We start from the raw sequence: 17345 nt of genomic DNA on the forward strand, positions 1-17345 counted from the left end.
AAGGAGAAAGGGTGTTGGAGGTGCCTGGGACAGAGTCACCAAGTGAGAGCCTGTTGGAAGACAAGCAATTGCGCCAAATGTGGCAAGGGTCACCATACAGCCATCTGTAATCAGACAGTTCGGGCGAAAACAGTGACAGCTACGGTAGCAGCGTCCCCAATGTTAAAGGCAGCAGATGACGCTCCACTCTCAATAGAAGCACGCCTATTCGGTGGCGTGTATGTCCAAACAGCAACTGTTATAGTGGAAGGGCCAAACGGTTGGCACAAAGCTATAGCGTACATTGATCAAGGATCGAATGCAACACTGATTCGAAGCGAACTCGCTCAAACTCTAGGACTTCAGGAAGTGGGAAAAATCAAATTGAAACTTCAGGCAGTGGGTCATCTACACCCAGAAAAGTAACGAAGTGTAAGAAAGTTACGACTACGCGGGATAATTCCGGATGCCGAATCAATTGATTTAGAGGCGATTGAGCAACCCGAAATAGGAAAGGTTGCTGGATCGACAAAGACCGAATTCGTCAGTGAACTCTGGAACCAAGGTTACAAGTTGGCTGATGATAGAATTTTGAGCGGGACAGCAGGACCTTGCCAAATAGACATTTTGATTGGAGCCAATCAAGTCTGGAAGGTACTAGGCTCAAAACAGATCGTTTCGAAGACTGGAATTAGAGCCATCGAAAGCAAATTGGGTTGGTTACTACTTGGGCAGGATGAGACAGTTGCGATTTCCACCACTACGGCGATCGGCTTCCTCCTAAAGGCAAAAGAAGGAACACCACAATACCCAATGCAAGGCCCGAATTCGAACAGAAACGATGAAATTGATTTTGCGAAGTGGTGGAAATTAGAAAGTCTAGATCCACTAGAAAATGTGCCACTTTCGGATCGCTGGAAATCTTATACAGAATCCATCAAACAAGACGAAGATGGACATTATGTCGCACCGCTCCCATGGAACGGGAACAAAAAATACCTCAGCAAGAATGACGCCATGGCAGAAGGTCAGGCAAGAGCGCTGATGAAAAGGATGGAGAAGGATAACGAGATGAAGACTTCATACGAAGCTGAGTTCAGAAAACTGAAAGAACTTAGATTCATCTCTAAAGCAGACACCAATTTTAAGGGTATCTACACGATTCTACCCCATCACCCAGTTGTCCGTAAAGACAAAATCACCAGCAAAGTGAGACCTGTTTTCAATGGTTCTGCGAAGCCGAAAACAGGATTCAGCGTCAACGACTGTCTCGAAGAAGGACCCAATCTGATTCCTGACATTCTTGATGTTATCCTGACGTTTAGGCTAAATCCAATTGCCTGGACAGCTGATATCCGACAAGCATTTTTAATGGTAAAATTGCTAAACGAGGACGCGGAAGCGTTAAGGTTCCTTTTAGAAGACGAAAACGTCCCAGGAACGCTGCAGACCTACAAATGGAATAGACTACCATTTGGGCTAACTTGTAGCCCGGTAGTGCTCAGGACCGTCCTAAAGAAACACCTCGAGTCATACAAAGGCGAACTAGCAGTAAGCAGTCGCCAAATGTTACGGCATCTATATGTAGACGACTACTTGTCAAATGCGCCTACATTAGAAGCAGCAAAGACCGTAATCGGTACGGTACTCAAACTTTTTTCAGAAGCAAAGATGGAATTGAGAAAATGGGTAACTAACGACCCGCAGCTGCAAGAGTATCTACAACAGAGCAATTTGACAGACGACTCATCCGATTCGTACTCGTGTCTTAATTTAGACCCACAAAAGGTACTAGGAGTGAGGTGGAATACCAGCACAGATTGCTTCTATTTCAAGTCTGACGTAATCGTAGATGCAGCCGCAAAAGTAAAAGTGCTAACAAAAAGATCGTTTGCTAAAATCTCGACCAAGCTTTTCGACCCCCTTGGATTCATTGGACCCATAACACTACAGTTCAAGCTACTCTTCCAGGAATTGTGGCAAGAAAAATCGGATGGGATGACAATGTGAATTCACAAACGGAGAGTCGATTCAGAGCTATAGTGGAAGATTTGAAAGGTATAGACAGAATCCAAATACCTCGCATGATCTCAACAGCACCGACAGATGTAATTCAAGAATTACATGTATTCTGCGACGCTTCAACAAAAGCGTACGGAGCAGTAGCATACGCCAAGTCAAGAAATCCTGGATTCATCCGACTTGTTTGCTGTAAAACTAGGGCAGCACCACTCCCGAAAAACGAAGTTTCACTACCAAGGCTAGAACTGCTTAGCGCCGAACTCGGCAGTGTCTTAGCTGAACGAATCGTAAACGCAATTGACAAAGTGAAGTGGGAAGTGACACTATGGACTGAGTCTATGGCAGCGTTAGGTTGGATCAAAGGAGATCCAGGGCGATGGAAACTATTCGTACGGAATAGAGTAGAGACAATTCAGAAGAGATTCAAACCAGAACACTGGAAACACTGTCCTGGAAAAGACAACCCAGCGGATTTCGCATCTCGAAGTTGCTCCGTCAAGAAGTTGACAGAGGCTTTTTCCTGGTGGGGAGGTCCCTCCTGGCTGAAACAAGAATCGTCCGAATGGCCTCAGCAAGACAACCCAACTTCGGATGACCTACAATTAATGGAAGTCGAAACGAAATCCAAACAGAGAATGCAAATTCTAGCAGTTTTCAACATGCCAGATTGGTTGGATTCACTGGTTTTGAGAGTAAGCAGTTATCTGCGATTACTGAGAACAATAGCCTGGATGTACAGACTCATGAAGAAGTTACCGCCCGGTAAGGCAATAGAAACAGTCGGAGTAGCAGAAATTCATTGCCTCTCTGTCTGCGAAATCAGCACCGCCGAGAACTTCATTCTAAGGACTATTCAACAGAAAGCGTTCCCAGAAATTTATGGATCCCTTAAAGAAGGAAAATCCAACAAGAAACTGCTACGCGATCTCGACACATTACGACCAATTTGGGACGAAAAACAACAACTGATACGAGTGACAGGTAGAGTAGGTCCAGCCTTAAGAGATCAACTTATTGAACCGCCGATACTTCTCCCTGCAAATGAGAGAATAGTCGACTTGCTGATCCACCATCATCATGTCAAACGGAAACACACCGGTGTTCAATCAACATTAACCTATCTCCGTAATCGGTTCTGGATTATTCGTGCTCGACAACGCATCAAGAGTGTCATCAAGCATTGTGGAAAATGCCAACGAGCTCAATCGCGCCCTTTCGACGAAGAAGCCGCTTCCATGCCTTTGGATCGTACCAAGAAGGCACAGCCATTCGAAATCATTGGAATTGATTATTTCGGGCCGATGTACGTTTTGGAAGAGGTCCTTTTGATTGAGAAAGACAAGGAAGGGAACGATGTCGAGAAAACTCGGGTTGGTGAAAAAAAGGTGCACGCGTGTTTATTCACTTGTGCCGTCACAAGAGCTGTACATCTTGAGCTCGTGACAGACCTTACCACGAAAACGTTCATGCTCGCTCTACGCAGAATGATGTCCAGAAGAGAAGATTGTAAGACAATCTATAGCGATAACGCATCAACATTCACATGCGCCGCTAAACTTGTAACAGAAGACCCTACTTTAGCAAATTGGCTATCAAGTAAGGGAATTGAGTGGAAATTCTCTCCGAGCTTGGCACCCTGGTGGGGCGGGTTTTGGGAGAGAATGGTGCGTTCGGTAAAGGAGCCGTTACGCAAGGTATTAGGGAAAATGAAGGTGAGCTACGATCAACTTCACACCATCCTGGTGGAAATTGAAGCAATCGTGAACTCACGACCTCTCACATATGTTTCCGGAGACGCACAAGCGTATGAAGTGCTATCTCCACAAAGACTTTTGACTGGAAGACAGCCTGGCGCCACGACGGAGACTTCCGAGCTGACCACAATGAGCCGCAACGAGCTGATCGACTTAGATAAGCAACGTAGCGAACACGCTCTAACTTGGTGGAGGCTATGGCAAGAATCTTACTTGTCCGACTTAAAAAGATTCCATTGTCGCAAGGGAAAGGGTACTAGAATCCCCCGCGTTGGCGAAATCGTCCTGCTAAAGGAGCCAAATATCAAGCGTGTTTCGTGGCCTACGGCCATTATAACGGAATTGATTCCCGGCTATGACGGCAAGATACGAGCTGTAAAGTTACGTCTTCGTTCAGAAAAGGAAACAACACGAGGTCTCCAGACCATTTATCCATTGGAAATTCAACATGACGTGGATCCGCCCGTCAATGTTTCCGTAGACGGATCTAGAGAAGCCGAGGCTGGCCAAGAAGAAGGAGGTGCATCCGCGCCTAAGAAGAAACCCCCCCGCAAGAAGAAAAAGGAATCGCCGAGGAGGACTCGCGATTCCGGTGGGGAGGATGTTGCGGATCACGACCCGCCACCTGACGGACAATTAACTAGGTCGGGCCGACTAGTTCGCAAGCCCACTATTTTTGATTTATAGTATGTGTAAGGCCGCCAGGGGTGCTGTGTTCAGCGTCTTCTTGGTGGCCGATCTCGGTTAATGTTCCCTCTTCGCAATTGTTCAACAAGGTAGAGCAGACGCTATTATAAGTTGTGTCAGAGTCTGAATAAAAGCTAGAGAATCAGCAACAATTTACCTGAGTCAAGTGTCTTCAAATCAGTAATTACTTATCAGGTATTATCAGTAAGAGTAATTATTGTCACATGGGCGATCCGGGTAGCCTATTTGCCAAAATGGGTAGGCTGGGTGGATTTGATGGGCAAACTGGGTATACCGCCATCTTGGAAAATGGCGACTTGCAAAGCACCAAGTTAAATTAAAAGGGAGATTAGACAAAAAAAAATTTTTGTGGCGGAAATTCAAAGAGCATGACTTGATTTCAGGGAAATACCCGGGTAATCGGGTAGGAAATCGGGGATGACCGGGTTTTGAAACCGGGTAATGGAAACGGTTTTCGAAGTTGTGTTACCCACATGAAAACCGGGTAGGTAGTGGGCACAAAGTTTCAAGAACCGTTACCCACCGGATCAAATTTTTTTGCCGAGAAGACCTACCCATTCGCCCAAATACCTACCCATTGGGCACGGGGCCGAGCCCTAGTTCAAACCAAAGAATTTTGGAGACAAGGCAACAATGCGTCCAACCTAGGTTTATAATCCCTGACTTTATCAGGGTTTGCCAACGACATAAAAATAATTGACAAAAACTGAAAGTTTTCTTTTAAAGATTACATTTTTTGTTCTAATATTAATGTTTTTATTATCGAACAATTAGGCAGGTTTTGATAAGATGTAGAAGAACGCTGTTACTGTATAAGAGGGACATGGTGCGTATGTCCAGTCCATTAGTCACTGCCTGTTCCCTGCAGGTGACAGCACTAGTGACCCTTGCAGCCTGCGATATTGGCCACCAAGGCATTAAAGCGTTCTTAACTTTCATCATCATCGCGTGGCGGAAATTGAATACCGAATAGCAGACCCGGCTAAAGGTGAAACGCAAATAAATCTTTCTTTTTCGGATAACTACAGTTACCTGGGGTTTAATCGTTTAGTTCGGTCATTTACCCGCAATCGCGATTTCTAAATATCAATTTTAATAGAAATTTGTGTTTTTAGTCTATAACATGTTCGGCCATTTTGCCGTTGTAAATCAGCGGCTAAGTCAACTTGTTTTCCTTTAACGAGTGTTTATTTTGAAATGTGGAACACCCGCTGTCAAAGACTTGTTTTAACATCTCTTACTTTTGGTTACAGCCTCTATCATGGGGGACAGTGATGATGACTACGATCGTCGGAGAAGAGACAAGTTCCGGGGAGAAAGGAGTGAGTATCGTGCAGCTGGAGAGTCTGGAAGAAGAGAGGAAAGAGGAAACCCTCGTAGAGAAGAGTGGAATGACAGGTTTAACCAATTTTTGCTTTTGTGTGTAATCTTTCTACTTAAGTTTTGTGTATACTAGAGGACTTATGGAACCCAGACGAGGAGAGTCCTGGAATTCACAGAGAGGATCACGTTCCCAACCACGTCATGAATACCGTGAATCTTACCGTGGTCGTGAACGATACAGCCCTGCTGGTGGTTATGATGCACCCCAAGTACCCAAAAGAATGAGGCCTGACTGGTAATTCAATGACTGAAATAGTAATTAATGATGAACAAGATCTGTTTTCATAACTACTTGTTTGATATTTCATCACCATCACAGGGAAGATAGGCGCTATGGGTTTGATGGTGGCTATGGGCCTAACTTAGGATCTTCCTGGGGCCAGAATGAAGCAATCATCAATACCCCACCCAGTGCCGGGAACTTTGGTGGTTCTTCGTCAAGGTACTTTCAAATGAAGATAATATTTTTTCTGCCACAGGTTAGAAAATCTTTAATTTTCTAATGGTGTTTTTCAGAGGGGAGGAATTTCCAACCCAACCACCAATGATGTCTTTCAAGGCCTTCCTTGCTGCCCATGATGACTCAATTTCCGATGAAGAAGCTGTAAAAAAATATGCTGAGTACAAGCTAGAATTTCGCCGTCAACAGCTGAACGAATTTTTTACAAGTCACAAAGACGAAGAGTGGTAATGTTTATTTAAACCTTTTTTATTTAATATTATTTTCTTTATCTATAAATATTAAATTTTAAGTAATGTAGTGGTCAGTTATTTCCGTTTTAAGAGATTTTACGATATATGTTTCCTTTTTATGGTGGAACTGTTTTATTTGCATTTACATTAAGAAATTAGCCGCGTATAGTCGATTTCGGATAATCAATTTACATATATTTAATCCCCCCTGTTTTTCAGCCGATTGACATAGCTGCTATTGACGTCCCTCCGTTTATTTCAACCATCTCCGACCTTTCTATAAAGGTGCCGAGCCATCTGTCAAAAGAGCTACTTGAAAATCAATTTTTAACTGTGTGAACATGACATGACTTCAGAACTCCAAAGTGTGCGTTAGAGTAGGGTTCAACTGCGCGCAATGCAGTGGTCAGTTAGTAGCTAGGGTTAAAAAAGAATCCGTACCGGGAGAACAGGTGAGGGAAATCTTGTCCTCTTGAAAAGTGTGGTCCCTGGCTGGTTATTTTCATTTGAAATTTCAAATTGTGATTTGTTATTAATTTTTGTTCTACTTTTTCGTGTATGTGAATGTTCAGGTTCAAGTTGAAATATCACCCAGAGGAAAACCAAAAAAGGAAAAACGAGCATCAGGCCCATATTGAAGTAAGTACTGATCAATTACTTAGATCGGCGTCAGACTAATTTTTTTTTTTTTCTTTTCGAAAGCTTCGTGTTAAAACCATGTTGGATTTAATGGGAGAGGGTTATTTAGACCAAGTGACAATTGACGCTGATCAGTCAGAGAAATTAGTTAAACTGCTTGACACGGTGGTTATTAAACTTGAAGGCGGATCTGAAGTGGATCTTCAGGTACTTGAGAACCCTCCCGTACAACCAGCAGCTGAAAAGGTTTATCAATGAAACTCAAGGAAATTTTTCGCCAATGGATTTTTCAACTATTTGTGTTTAACATGTACACAGCCTAAAAGGAACCAAGAAAAAGTTGCAAGCGAGGGTGACAATAAAGAAACAGAGGAAATGCAAGAGGGCGAAAATGTGAAAGATGATGGCGTATTGGAAGATTTGAAAACCGACACTATCGATGATCCCAAAAACGCCGTCAATAATAAAGGTATTTTTGTGTATATCGTGCAATTTAGACCCATTTGTAATTAATTATTTTTCGTGAAGGGAGTAAAAGAAAGAGAAGTGGTTTCGATTCCGACAGTGGTAGTGATTGGGAACGCGAAGGCAAAGGGCAGTCCGATGTTTCCGAAGCGCCTCAGAGCCCTGATGGTAAGTTGGATGGTGCAGAGGCTAGTCCATCCCACACAACCGAAGAAACAGAGGAAAACCAAGTAAAAGAAGTTGAGAAAGAGAAGGTTGATGAAGGCGAAGAAAAAACAGAAGAAAAAAAGGAAAACGGCGCGTCTGTGCAGCCCCGAGAGTTACACCGGACGGCTTCAATATTTCTTCGTAATTTGGCACCGACCATCACTAAATTGGAAGTCGAAGCGGTAAAAACATGATTTCTTTTATTTCTCTGTGATACGAGAGACAGTAGCTTATTTTGCTTTGGTGTTTGTGATCTTATTTAGATGTGCAAACGATATCCAGGATTTCTTCGTGCGGCCATTGCCGACCCCCAGCCAGAACGCAGGTGGTTTCGACGTGGATGGGTGACGTTTGAACGTAACGTGAATATTAAAGAAATTTGCTGGAATTTAAACAATATTAGGGTAAGTCTTACATCGCTTTATTCGTGCATTTACCGATTTACTATTTTTATTACTTTCCAGCTGCGGGACACCGAATTGGGGGCCATCGTGAATCGCGATTTAAGTCGTCGCATACGTACTGTTAGTGGCATAACGTCGCATAAACAGGTTGTCAGAAATGATATACGCTTGGCAGCCAAAATCATCCAAAATTTGGATGCACGTTTGGGTCTTTGGGTCGATGAAAATGATAAAGCCAAAAACCCAGCTGGGGCTGAATCGACTCTAAGCTTCTCCGGAACGAGTCGGAACCCTGTTCTTCATAACATTACAGACTTTTTGATTGAAGAAGCTTCTGCCGAAGAAGAAGAGCTTTTGGGTGCATCAGCCAACGAAGAAGGCGAAGAGGCCGATGCAGCTGCAGGCCTCACTAGAGACGACGAGTTAATTAAAGTCTTGGATCGCCTACTCTTCTATTTGCGCATCGTTCATTCGGTCGACTATTACAACCACTGTGAATATCCGAACGAGGATGAGATGCCAAACCGTTGTGGCATAATGCACGCACGCGGAATTCCACCATCATCCAAAGTAAGTTTGCACGCATTGAGATTTCTTGCCACCAATAATTAGTATGATTATTATTTCCATAATTGCCAATAACTTATACAATGAATTGAATATTCAGGTCACCCAGAGTGAAATTAATGACTACTGTAGGTCTTTTGAAAGTAAAATTGCTTCATTCCTGGAACCTATAAAACGCCTAAGCGATGAAGAAGCGAGCAAGCTGGGATTGAAAGAATCTAAAGCGTAATGGCTCTCTTGTCTTTTTTTTTCGTTGTCGCTTTAAGAAAAATTAATTACTTTTCCAGTAGTTTTTTATTTATTTATATTTTTCCTTTGTTTTTATTTTTTTCTCTTTTTAATTGTTATAGTGAAGTCGAGAAATTCGTCGCTGCTAACACTCAGGAACTTGCCAAGGACAAGTGGCTGTGTCCTCTCTCAGGAAAGAAGTTTAAGGGTCCTGATTTCGTACGCAAACATGTATTCAACAAACATGCCGAGAAGGTTGATGAGGTACGGAAGGATGTAGAATACTTCAACAACTACCTGCGTGATCCGAAAAGGCCTCAGCTGCCTGAGCATCCCGGAAACCGAGCTGCGGGAGTTAGACCTTCACCGATAAATGAATCCCAAAGGGGCGACCATTTCGGTCCACCCGGAGGTTTTGGGTAATTTTGTTTTTGCTTTAATTTTTATTTTATGCCAGGAAATTATATCACTGCGTCTAAAATATTTACTTTTGCGCAGGTATGGTAATTTTAACTATGGCGGTGGAAGAGGAGGTTTCGGTGGAGGTGGTTTCGGAGGACCTAATAATTTTGGTAACGTTGGAGGAGGAGGAGGCAGAGATTTCGGCTTTGCTGGTCGAAATAATCGAGGAGGAAGAGGCCGTGGGTAAGTGATTTGCTTTGTTAGGTTCTCTGAAATTACTGTTATAGGGGAGGCCAGGGGTTGTACGGTGGTTTGCGTATGGCGAAGTTTTTAAGCTCAGCTGTATGACTTGTTGCAGGCCCCAACAGTCCTCGTATGAAGGTCGGACAATAATTGGCTATGATGACGTTGATACTCCAGCTGACTTCGACGTCTTCTAATAAAGAACAAGCTACCCCCCAAACGTTGTTTTCTTTGCTTTCGTTTGAATACCAGAAACTGTTGCTTTCCTTCCCTTTTAAGCGGTAAATCACATTTCCATAATCATTTCCAATCGTTAGCCGGCCTTGAACACGTTTTAATAAAAGCTGGGCGTTATGATTGGCTAAATATTGTTCTTAGGAATCGAAATATTTCATTTATTTTTTTTTCCCCTTTTTTTTTCTTTCACATTTTGATAGTGGTGGTCTCCGTCATATGTCACACTATCGGGATCTCGATCGACCCAACGATGAAGAATTTTGAACCTACATATTTCGTATGTCGACACTGCATAGGTGTATCGTTTAACTTGATCCCTTGATTTTATCTGACCAACACCTCCCTTGCTGTCTTCACTTTTAGTTGGAAAGTTTGTGGATTCATGTTTGCAATGATGCACGTTCATTTCTTTCATTTTGTCATTCAGTCGTCAGTTCTCAAATGCGCTGGTTTTTTCCTTTGTATTACAACATAAACCGGAACTTAAAGAAGTCTATGTTGGTTTCATGTTCTATTAGCGTCGTTAAAAAATCATTAGCAAGAAGTATTTAAAATTCAACATCTCTCATTTATAAAGACTAGAAAACTATGGTAAAAGGCTTGTTGTATTACGGTAGACATGCTCTTGCGAATGGGAGATGAATTGGACAAATTTACAAGATGAGTTGTTGGCGAACCACGAAACAATAGGATCCACAAGAGTGAATAAAAACTATGGCACATACCAGACGACTACAAACGTCTCTTGGCAAAAAGCAAGAAAACGCTAAGAAATCCTGGAAAGACGGGAACAAAATTGGAAGGAAAAGGAAGGCAGATTTGGTTTCATTCGAAGACTATTATACGACCACACAAGACATGCAGAATTAGATTCAATGAGTTCAACATGAGGTGAACCCTTAGTACTCTTTGACTTCAGGTCAAACCTACAGTCGATTGGGTTCGCTGTTCTAAAATTGCTCTCCACAGCCGCAATTCGGTACCACCACGCAAGCCAAGCCTTCGAAGATCTTCTCTGGTAAAGAATGCAACGACATCGGCCAATAGATAGCCTTCCGAAGTGAACAATGTTATTTCGTTGTCTTCCAAACCGTTGGCTTCTAACCAAGAGACGAGCAACGAGTCAACGGTGGGGTCGCCTAATTAATCAGCCGATAAATATTTGAGCAGTCATAAGTAGTAGTTAGATTCATACTTTCGACGACTCGTTCTGGCAGTGGTCTCGACGGTAAAAGCTGCTGAAGCAGTTGTCTTTGAATCTGTTGATGAGACAATGTCGTCAGCAAAATATTCTGGTAACTACGCTGTGTGTCCAGCAACTCGTGCATTAAACGCAAATTTTCACGCTGCACTGTTTCTAAGGCACTCTTGAGTTCTTCTCGAAGTCGCTCATGATCCTAAAATACCAATCTTGGTTAGAAAAAAAACAAACAAAGAACGAAAAACATGAAACCATCTGTTCGTCTCACCGTGGATTCTTTTGGTGATTTGTTTGAGTTGATTGTTGAAACTCCTGAGGTTGATCCTTCTTCTACTCTCTCCCCAGTCTCTTCCCAGGCTTCGAGCTGTTTACCCTCGCCACTTCCATCCACTCTGTCCCTGTCATCACTCTTAAGAAGAAGAAGCATGAGAAAGAAACAAGATTCGACATTCGATTTCAATTTATAATACCTTTATCCGTCTGGACTCACCACCAGCGAGATTGGCACCTAGCTCTGGACTTAAAACTGTTATCGCTGCCTGCACAGCGCTGCGAACCAAATTGTCAAGCGCAAACATCCAATGCGGTTTGATACTGTGCATCCGCAAAACGGCATTCACCTGAACGATTGAGAAGAAAACGCTGATTCAAAAAAATGTAAACCAACATGTGCTAAACAAGAACACGGCAAACTATTACAAATGTACAGGAAACAAGTTATTGGACGACAAAATATCTTACCGCATCCTGGAATAGGTACAATGCCAGTTGAATGTGATTGAGTGCAAGCACGTCAAAATCGACTTCCTCTCGAAGCGTACTTATTGCTGCTTCAATTGCAGATTTGTTTTGTTCTGGAATAAAATCACGCAAGCCTCGCATCAACGTCAGTAAATGCGGTGCAGTCAGCGGAGTTTGTCCAACTTCACGTTCCAACGAGCGAAGCCATACTTCACATATCTTTTTCCCATCTTGCGAAAGGACACGTGTCAACGTTTGTCGTCGCTGAGAATCTTTTTTCAGTGTGTAAAACCCATCTTCTGGAGAGAGTTCGACTCCTTCGCCCAAAATGCCACCGCCTTTAGACGAGCAACCATCAACCTCAGGGCTAAGGGGGAAGGGACTTAAATAACCTGACGATGGTCCAGTGTTTGTTCCATGGCTGTTTGCAGAGCTTCGTCTTCCGCCGACGTGAGAATCCTCGTCCAATGACATAACAGTGCTTGAAAAGAGCAACATAGACTTTATGATTTTTATCGTCATAGAATGAAGTTTAAGTTAAAAATAATTTACCTGGTTGTGAAGCTTAATTGCGCTGGGACCGTGACCGGCGATGACATTGGTGAATGTATAGATGTATTAGCTGGGCTTGTTTTTGTCATATAAGCAAATCCGCTGGAAGCAATCAACAGAAGAAAAATAATTAACATGATGGAGAAGCTATTAAATGAGCAGCAATCTTGTTCGTTTTATGATTCAGAAATTGTTTGTCAATACTTTTCCTCAGGCGAGCTAGCCATTCTTGGTAGGTGACTACCGCGTTCTGTCCGGAGCATGGAACGATCTCCAACGGGAACTGATACACTACGGCTGTATTCTTGGTTAGACGGAAGACGTCCCATTTTTTTCTTCCTACGACACAACATAAAAGAGAAAATGTGTTTGCATTAGCTAACTTAACAAGACAACTGATAGAAAATTCAAAACGAACTCGGACAGAAAGTTTTCCTCCATTAGTTCTGCAGCAGTTGCTCGTCGGTCTGGATCGGGCTCGAAGCAACGCAGGATGAAATGTTTGGCTCGATCTGACATTTCTACAGGAATCTCGGGGTGCATTTTATAGTAGCCCACCTATACAGCAGGATAAACAAATAAATAAAAAAAAAATATATTTCTTTCTGTATAGGCATCGCTTCGGATGTGACGTACCTTGAACATGGCGGCCTCGGGTGATCCCAATTCAATAAACGGAGGTTTACCGGTCGCCATTTCGACAATAGTACAACCAAGAGACCAAATATCTGCTGGAGCTCCATAGCCACGTTGCCCTTTGTCGATTACTTCAGGCGCCATATATTGCAAGGTCCCAGTAAATGTTTCCGTGCTGAGACAAAGACCAGCAAGTCGCTTTGACGTGCCAAAATCGGAAATTTTGACTACACCACTTTTAGAAACATAAGAGGGGTTACAAAAAAAAATATCATTGGTTTCACTTTTACACCAGCTTAATACCTATACGTATTCACGAGAACATTATCGCCTTTGATGTCCCGATGCACAATTTTTTGGTCATGGAGGTATTTCAATCCTTGCAAAATTTGACGCGTATAATAGGCAATAGTTGCTTCATTCTCCTTTAAAGGACCCCATTTTGATCGCAATAGCTCAGAGAGGCTCCCTCCTGGCACTTGTTCCATAAAAATTTTGAAAAATCCTCCTTCAGAGATGGAGCCCAGATATTTAACGATATTCCGATGTCGCAACTGGGAGTGGAGTCTAATCTCTTCGTGAAGAGGTTGCACTTCACCGATATCTTTTTCGGGAACTTCTTTGACAGCAATCCTTACTTGAGTGTCAAAGTCACGAGCCGCGTATACGACACCATAGGTTCCTATAAAACATTTTTCAAGTTGGTGCTTATTCCTTTAAAAAATTGGCCTCATTCTTAATCTCACTCACCCTTTCCCAGCACGACTCGCCTACTCTGGTCGTCTAATTCATATTCGTAACGAATCGCACCGGGAGTCAAGTCACTATCGAGATCTGTAAAAGCTTCGCCCAGGTCAGCGGTAAGCTGGAGAACCAGATCGTAGAACATTTGGCGACAGGCAGCTGATGGGAAAATCATTTGAAAATCGTCCGAGTTTTGGTGGACGTAAAGAAAAAGACATCGTTCATCCCGTTTGTAAAGCGAGACACTCTTAATCATTTCGGCATTAAATAGCCAGTGGTGAACTTGGCGACACTTGCCCTTGGATACACAAAAAATATTACGCAATCAAATTAGACTTAATGAAATAAGACTGGACTGTGATGTAAACTTACCAGCAAACTGTCCAGGCACATGTTCCAGATTTCCAGTGACTTTTCCTCTGCTCCCAGATGAACATTTACGTAAGATGGCATAAATACTTTTGTGGGTTCCACGATAACAATCGGAAATCGAATCGTTTCTTCCGTTTCTGCTTTTGTAGCTTCTACGAAGTACTCTAACCAGAAATTGAAGACCTGTTCTTCCGGAGACGGCGTTGATTCACCCGCTCCACCAGTACTTTCGTCTGCTTTATGTCGGAAGCGATTGATCAGCGTGATATTACCAATGGTAGATTTTAAATGCCAATTTGGAGGTTTGAGTTTAAACATGCATTCTGCTGCTTGTACTGCCTTGCCATAATCTTCCGCCAAGACGCAAATCTCGAAAAAGGTTGCCACGTCCCAATAATCTTTCAGTGACGAAAGAGATCCTTTGCGTCCGATCAGATTATTAAGCACCATGCCAATATGTTGCAATTCCTCCGACTTGGAAAACTCATTTCCCGCGATAACCAGGAGCGTGGCTAAATTGATTCCCGCGTACTCATTGGGTTGCACTTCAAAACCTAAAATAATTTGAAAAGATTCCTAATTCAATCGATGTTTTGGCAACAACGTTAAAACTACACACTACACCAGAGAACTAAAATGACAAACTCTAGGTAGAATTATCATACGGAATAAGACTGTGGACATGCCCAAAAATTATCTAACAAACAAAAGCGGGACAAAACAAAACTCATCAACGTAAAGGTAAATATGATAGGTTAGAGAAGAATACGGGACATAAAATATTGGGAGATACCAACCTTTTCTATACCAATGAATGGCATTCTGCAAACTGTCCATGTCAGTGTGTTGCGATTCGACAAAGATGTCTTTGTATATACGTCCACATAGGCACAGAATATCAGGAACGTGATTTTCTTTTTTTTCTAGTGCTTTTTTCATTACTTCTAGAGCTCTCTCCCGATCCCCTTCCCGATTTCTGCGATTAAGGGCGAATGCATACAAATGTCGAATGGCTGGTGTATGCGTGTAATGATGTCGGTTCGGTACCGTTTTTAGATCTTCTAATAACGTTACCATCGCATCGTAATCCTGAACCTCTCTGTAATTTGAATTAAGGCTAGTAATGAATACTTTCCGACAGAATATGTAAGACGTACGACGTTACCTGAAAGATATTAGCATATTCAGAATAACATCACCTGAGAGTATATTTGGATCATCAAGCCTCCTTCTCATACCCTGTAATGCCCTTATTAACTCTTGGCCGGTCCATGTTTCTCTAGCTTTTCTTAAATCTGCAAGGAATTTCTCCTTCATATGAGCCTTTGACTGTACTTCAACATCTTGTAGAAGCCTTCTTAGCTTAATGGATAACTGAATTTTGAATCCTGCTTCTGCTCCAGTATCTTCACCACATCCCAAACGGGCACTAGAAGGGTCAGTCTCAACACATGTGCCACACTCTAAAGTACGATAAGACACAAACGTGTAATTGCTGCATGATCTCTGAAATATAAACACAAACAATTGACTGTCAGCTGTAGTTCAAATCGGTGCTTATTTTGGAAATTTTTAAAACTATAGCACTTTCTGAAAACTACGCAATACCTTGAGCATTAAAGTAAGTCCAGGGTCTATATCATTGTAAAGTAAGATGTTTTCCTTCATACCAAAGCTTTCCCTGACACCCAAATGATAGAATAAGGCACTTTGCTGAACTTGGTTTGATAAATCCACTAAAGCCACATCAGCATTGTAAAAGGTTTCCAAAATTGTTGTTTCACCAAAGTCCAGCTTTTCAAACTTTGAGAATACATGTAGGATCACTACCTTACAAAACAAGAAAAACAAAAACTCTAATACCTGAACATGATGACAATTGGCATTGACTGCTGTAGTAGCTTGTCTGACTTCGTCAAATGCTTTTTTTCTGTGACTTAAATATTCACTTTGATTGAGGTCAATCACACAAACAGCATCCATCCTTAATCTGGCAGATATTGGTGTAACGCCACCAGGTCCGTGACCAGATATGTCGCTTCGACGATCGGATCCAACACTATCAGTCATTGTTTTGGTTCCTAGCGAATAAAAGTGGATTTCTTAGCCATGATCTGTGGGCACCAAGAACAAGAAGGTATTCTTGCATTACCTGCACCCTTTTGTAAGCCATTATGATAAAATATATACGAGAAAATGTATTTAGGGCAACTGCCTCTGGAATCGTGCAGAAACAGATATTTGTCCTTGGGTGTTGATTAACAGCAACAATTGGCACGGTGTAATATTAAAGTGTGAGAGCTCAGCCGCTCACAGCGCTGTTGTTTAAGAACATGGAGGGTTGAGGGTAGAATTCCGCTAGGAGCGCTGCGTTCCAAGTAGCGTTGAATTTGAGTTATCCGGCTATGACCACCATGGTCGTACGCAAAACGCGCTTTTTTATAGTACAACCACTTGGTGTAGGTAATAAAAAAACATGGATGTTTCTAATTGATACCCATATGCTTGATGAAAATGCAGCCGTCACCTTTCCAGGAGACGCATGATGATGTATATCTCTTATTCCTGGTTAGCAGGAGAAACATAAAAATAATAATAAAATTATCAGTGCATTGGATTTGGTACTTTAAGTCGGATTTGACAAATCCAAATCATTTTAACAAATTCGAAATCCAACTCAAATCATTTCGTAAAAATAATCTAAAATTTCAAATCAAATCCAAATCAATCCTAAATTATTTGATTTTTGTCAAATCCATAACATTAAAATCCAAATCCAATCAAAAATTTTTTAAAAGTAATTTTTAAAAATGCCCCACCCGCCCGAATGGATTTTTCGGGTTGGGACGTGAGCCCCGATTAGAGCTAATCGGGGCCGATTTGGATTTGAAAATTGATTTGATTTTTCTAATAAAATCACGACAATTTGCGACAAATCCAAATCAAATCAAGGCAATTTTTCGGTTTCGAAAATCATTTCAAAGTCCTCGAATTTCTCGGATTTGAAGGCAAAAACCAATGGAGAAAGTGGAACGGGGGGCTGGGGGGATGGGGAATCAAGCTAGTCCCTTTTTCTGATTCCTCGTGGTTTGCGCTTCAATTTGAGTGGTTTGTTTTATCAAATTAATAGTTTCTTTGGATTTTGATTTCTCACTTTCCATTTCCCTA

General features: G+C 42.1%; 4 protein-coding genes across 5 annotated transcripts; 3 read left to right on the plus strand and 1 right to left on the minus strand.

Annotated features, from left to right (window-relative positions):
• The first annotated feature begins 996 nt into the window (after positions 1-996).
• Positions 997-1989, plus strand: LOC123472619. The gene has a single exon (XM_045174490.1). It carries the CDS (start codon positions 997-999, stop codon positions 1987-1989), a length of 993 nt encoding a protein of 330 aa, XP_045030425.1.
• Positions 1990-2063: 74 nt separating this feature from the next.
• LOC123472620 lies at positions 2064-5643 on the plus strand. The gene is made up of 2 exons (XM_045174491.1): positions 2064-4347; positions 5579-5643. Exons 1-2 carry the CDS (start codon positions 2064-2066, stop codon positions 5641-5643), a joined length of 2349 nt encoding a protein of 782 aa, XP_045030426.1.
• LOC116922304 (serrate RNA effector molecule homolog) lies at positions 5291-10425 on the plus strand. Of its 2 annotated transcripts, XR_004393943.2 has the most exons (16): positions 5291-5451; positions 5717-5861; positions 5920-6081; positions 6166-6288; positions 6363-6533; positions 7112-7178; positions 7242-7424; positions 7497-7647; positions 7707-8032; positions 8114-8254; positions 8315-8824; positions 8922-9046; positions 9172-9468; positions 9548-9694; positions 9810-9975; positions 10132-10425. XR_004393943.2 is itself a non-coding variant. In XM_032928685.2 (15 exons), exons 2-15 carry the CDS (start codon positions 5725-5727, stop codon positions 10193-10195), a joined length of 2604 nt encoding a protein of 867 aa, XP_032784576.2. In that variant the 5' UTR covers positions 5291-5451; positions 5717-5724; the 3' UTR covers positions 10196-10425. The 2 variants fall into 2 exon arrangements, 1 of the variants encoding a protein (XP_032784576.2); XM_032928685.2 differs by lacking the exon at positions 9810-9975.
• Positions 10426-10518: 93 nt separating this feature from the next.
• On the minus strand, positions 10519-16489 carry LOC116922300 (mitogen-activated protein kinase kinase kinase 15). Its single transcript, XM_032928676.2, has 17 exons — positions 16330-16489; positions 16041-16258; positions 15786-15980; positions 15343-15683; positions 14975-15276; positions 14178-14731; positions 13812-14103; positions 13365-13743; positions 13062-13296; positions 12844-12983; positions 12630-12764; positions 12426-12527; positions 11874-12354; positions 11603-11752; positions 11401-11541; positions 11127-11328; positions 10519-11070 (listed from the first exon to the last, which is right to left on the minus strand). The coding sequence occupies exons 2-17, from the start codon at positions 16245-16247 to the stop codon at positions 10847-10849; spliced, it is 4080 nt and encodes a 1359-aa protein (XP_032784567.2). The 5' UTR covers positions 16248-16258; positions 16330-16489; the 3' UTR covers positions 10519-10846.
• Between the last annotated feature and the right edge of the window lie 856 nt (positions 16490-17345).

Source organism: Daphnia magna, linkage group LG5 (genome assembly GCF_020631705.1).
Source record: "Daphnia magna isolate NIES linkage group LG5, ASM2063170v1.1, whole genome shotgun sequence".
Classification (NCBI taxonomy): Eukaryota; Metazoa; Arthropoda; class Branchiopoda; order Diplostraca; family Daphniidae; genus Daphnia; species Daphnia magna.

Excerpts from the sequence above, each read along its gene's own strand:
- LOC123472619 (XM_045174490.1), top strand. The coding sequence starts at position 997 with ATGGCAGAAGGTCAGGCAAGAGCGCTGATGAAAAGGATGGAGAAGGAT.
- LOC123472620 (XM_045174491.1), top strand. The coding sequence starts at position 2,064 with ATGATCTCAACAGCACCGACAGATGTAATTCAAGAATTACATGTATTC. Across the intron at positions 4,348-5,578 it reads GAGGAGGACTCGCGATTCCG|TCTATAACATGTTCGGCCAT; the intron begins GTGGGGAGGATG and ends TTGTGTTTTTAG.
- LOC116922304 (XM_032928685.2), top strand. The coding sequence starts at position 5,725 with ATGGGGGACAGTGATGATGACTACGATCGTCGGAGAAGAGACAAGTTC. Across the intron at positions 7,425-7,496 it reads TACAACCAGCAGCTGAAAAG|CCTAAAAGGAACCAAGAAAA; the intron begins GTTTATCAATGA and ends ACATGTACACAG. Across the intron at positions 9,695-10,131 it reads CGAGGAGGAAGAGGCCGTGG|TGGTGGTCTCCGTCATATGT; the intron begins GTAAGTGATTTG and ends ACATTTTGATAG.
- LOC116922300 (XM_032928676.2), bottom strand. The coding sequence starts at position 16,247 with ATGACTGATAGTGTTGGATCCGATCGTCGAAGCGACATATCTGGTCAC. Across the intron at positions 15,277-15,342 it reads AATATGCTAATATCTTTCAG|AGAGGTTCAGGATTACGATG; the intron begins GTAACGTCGTAC and ends TTCAAATTACAG. Across the intron at positions 13,297-13,364 it reads GTTCTCGTGAATACGTATAG|TGGTGTAGTCAAAATTTCCG; the intron begins GTATTAAGCTGG and ends TGTTTCTAAAAG.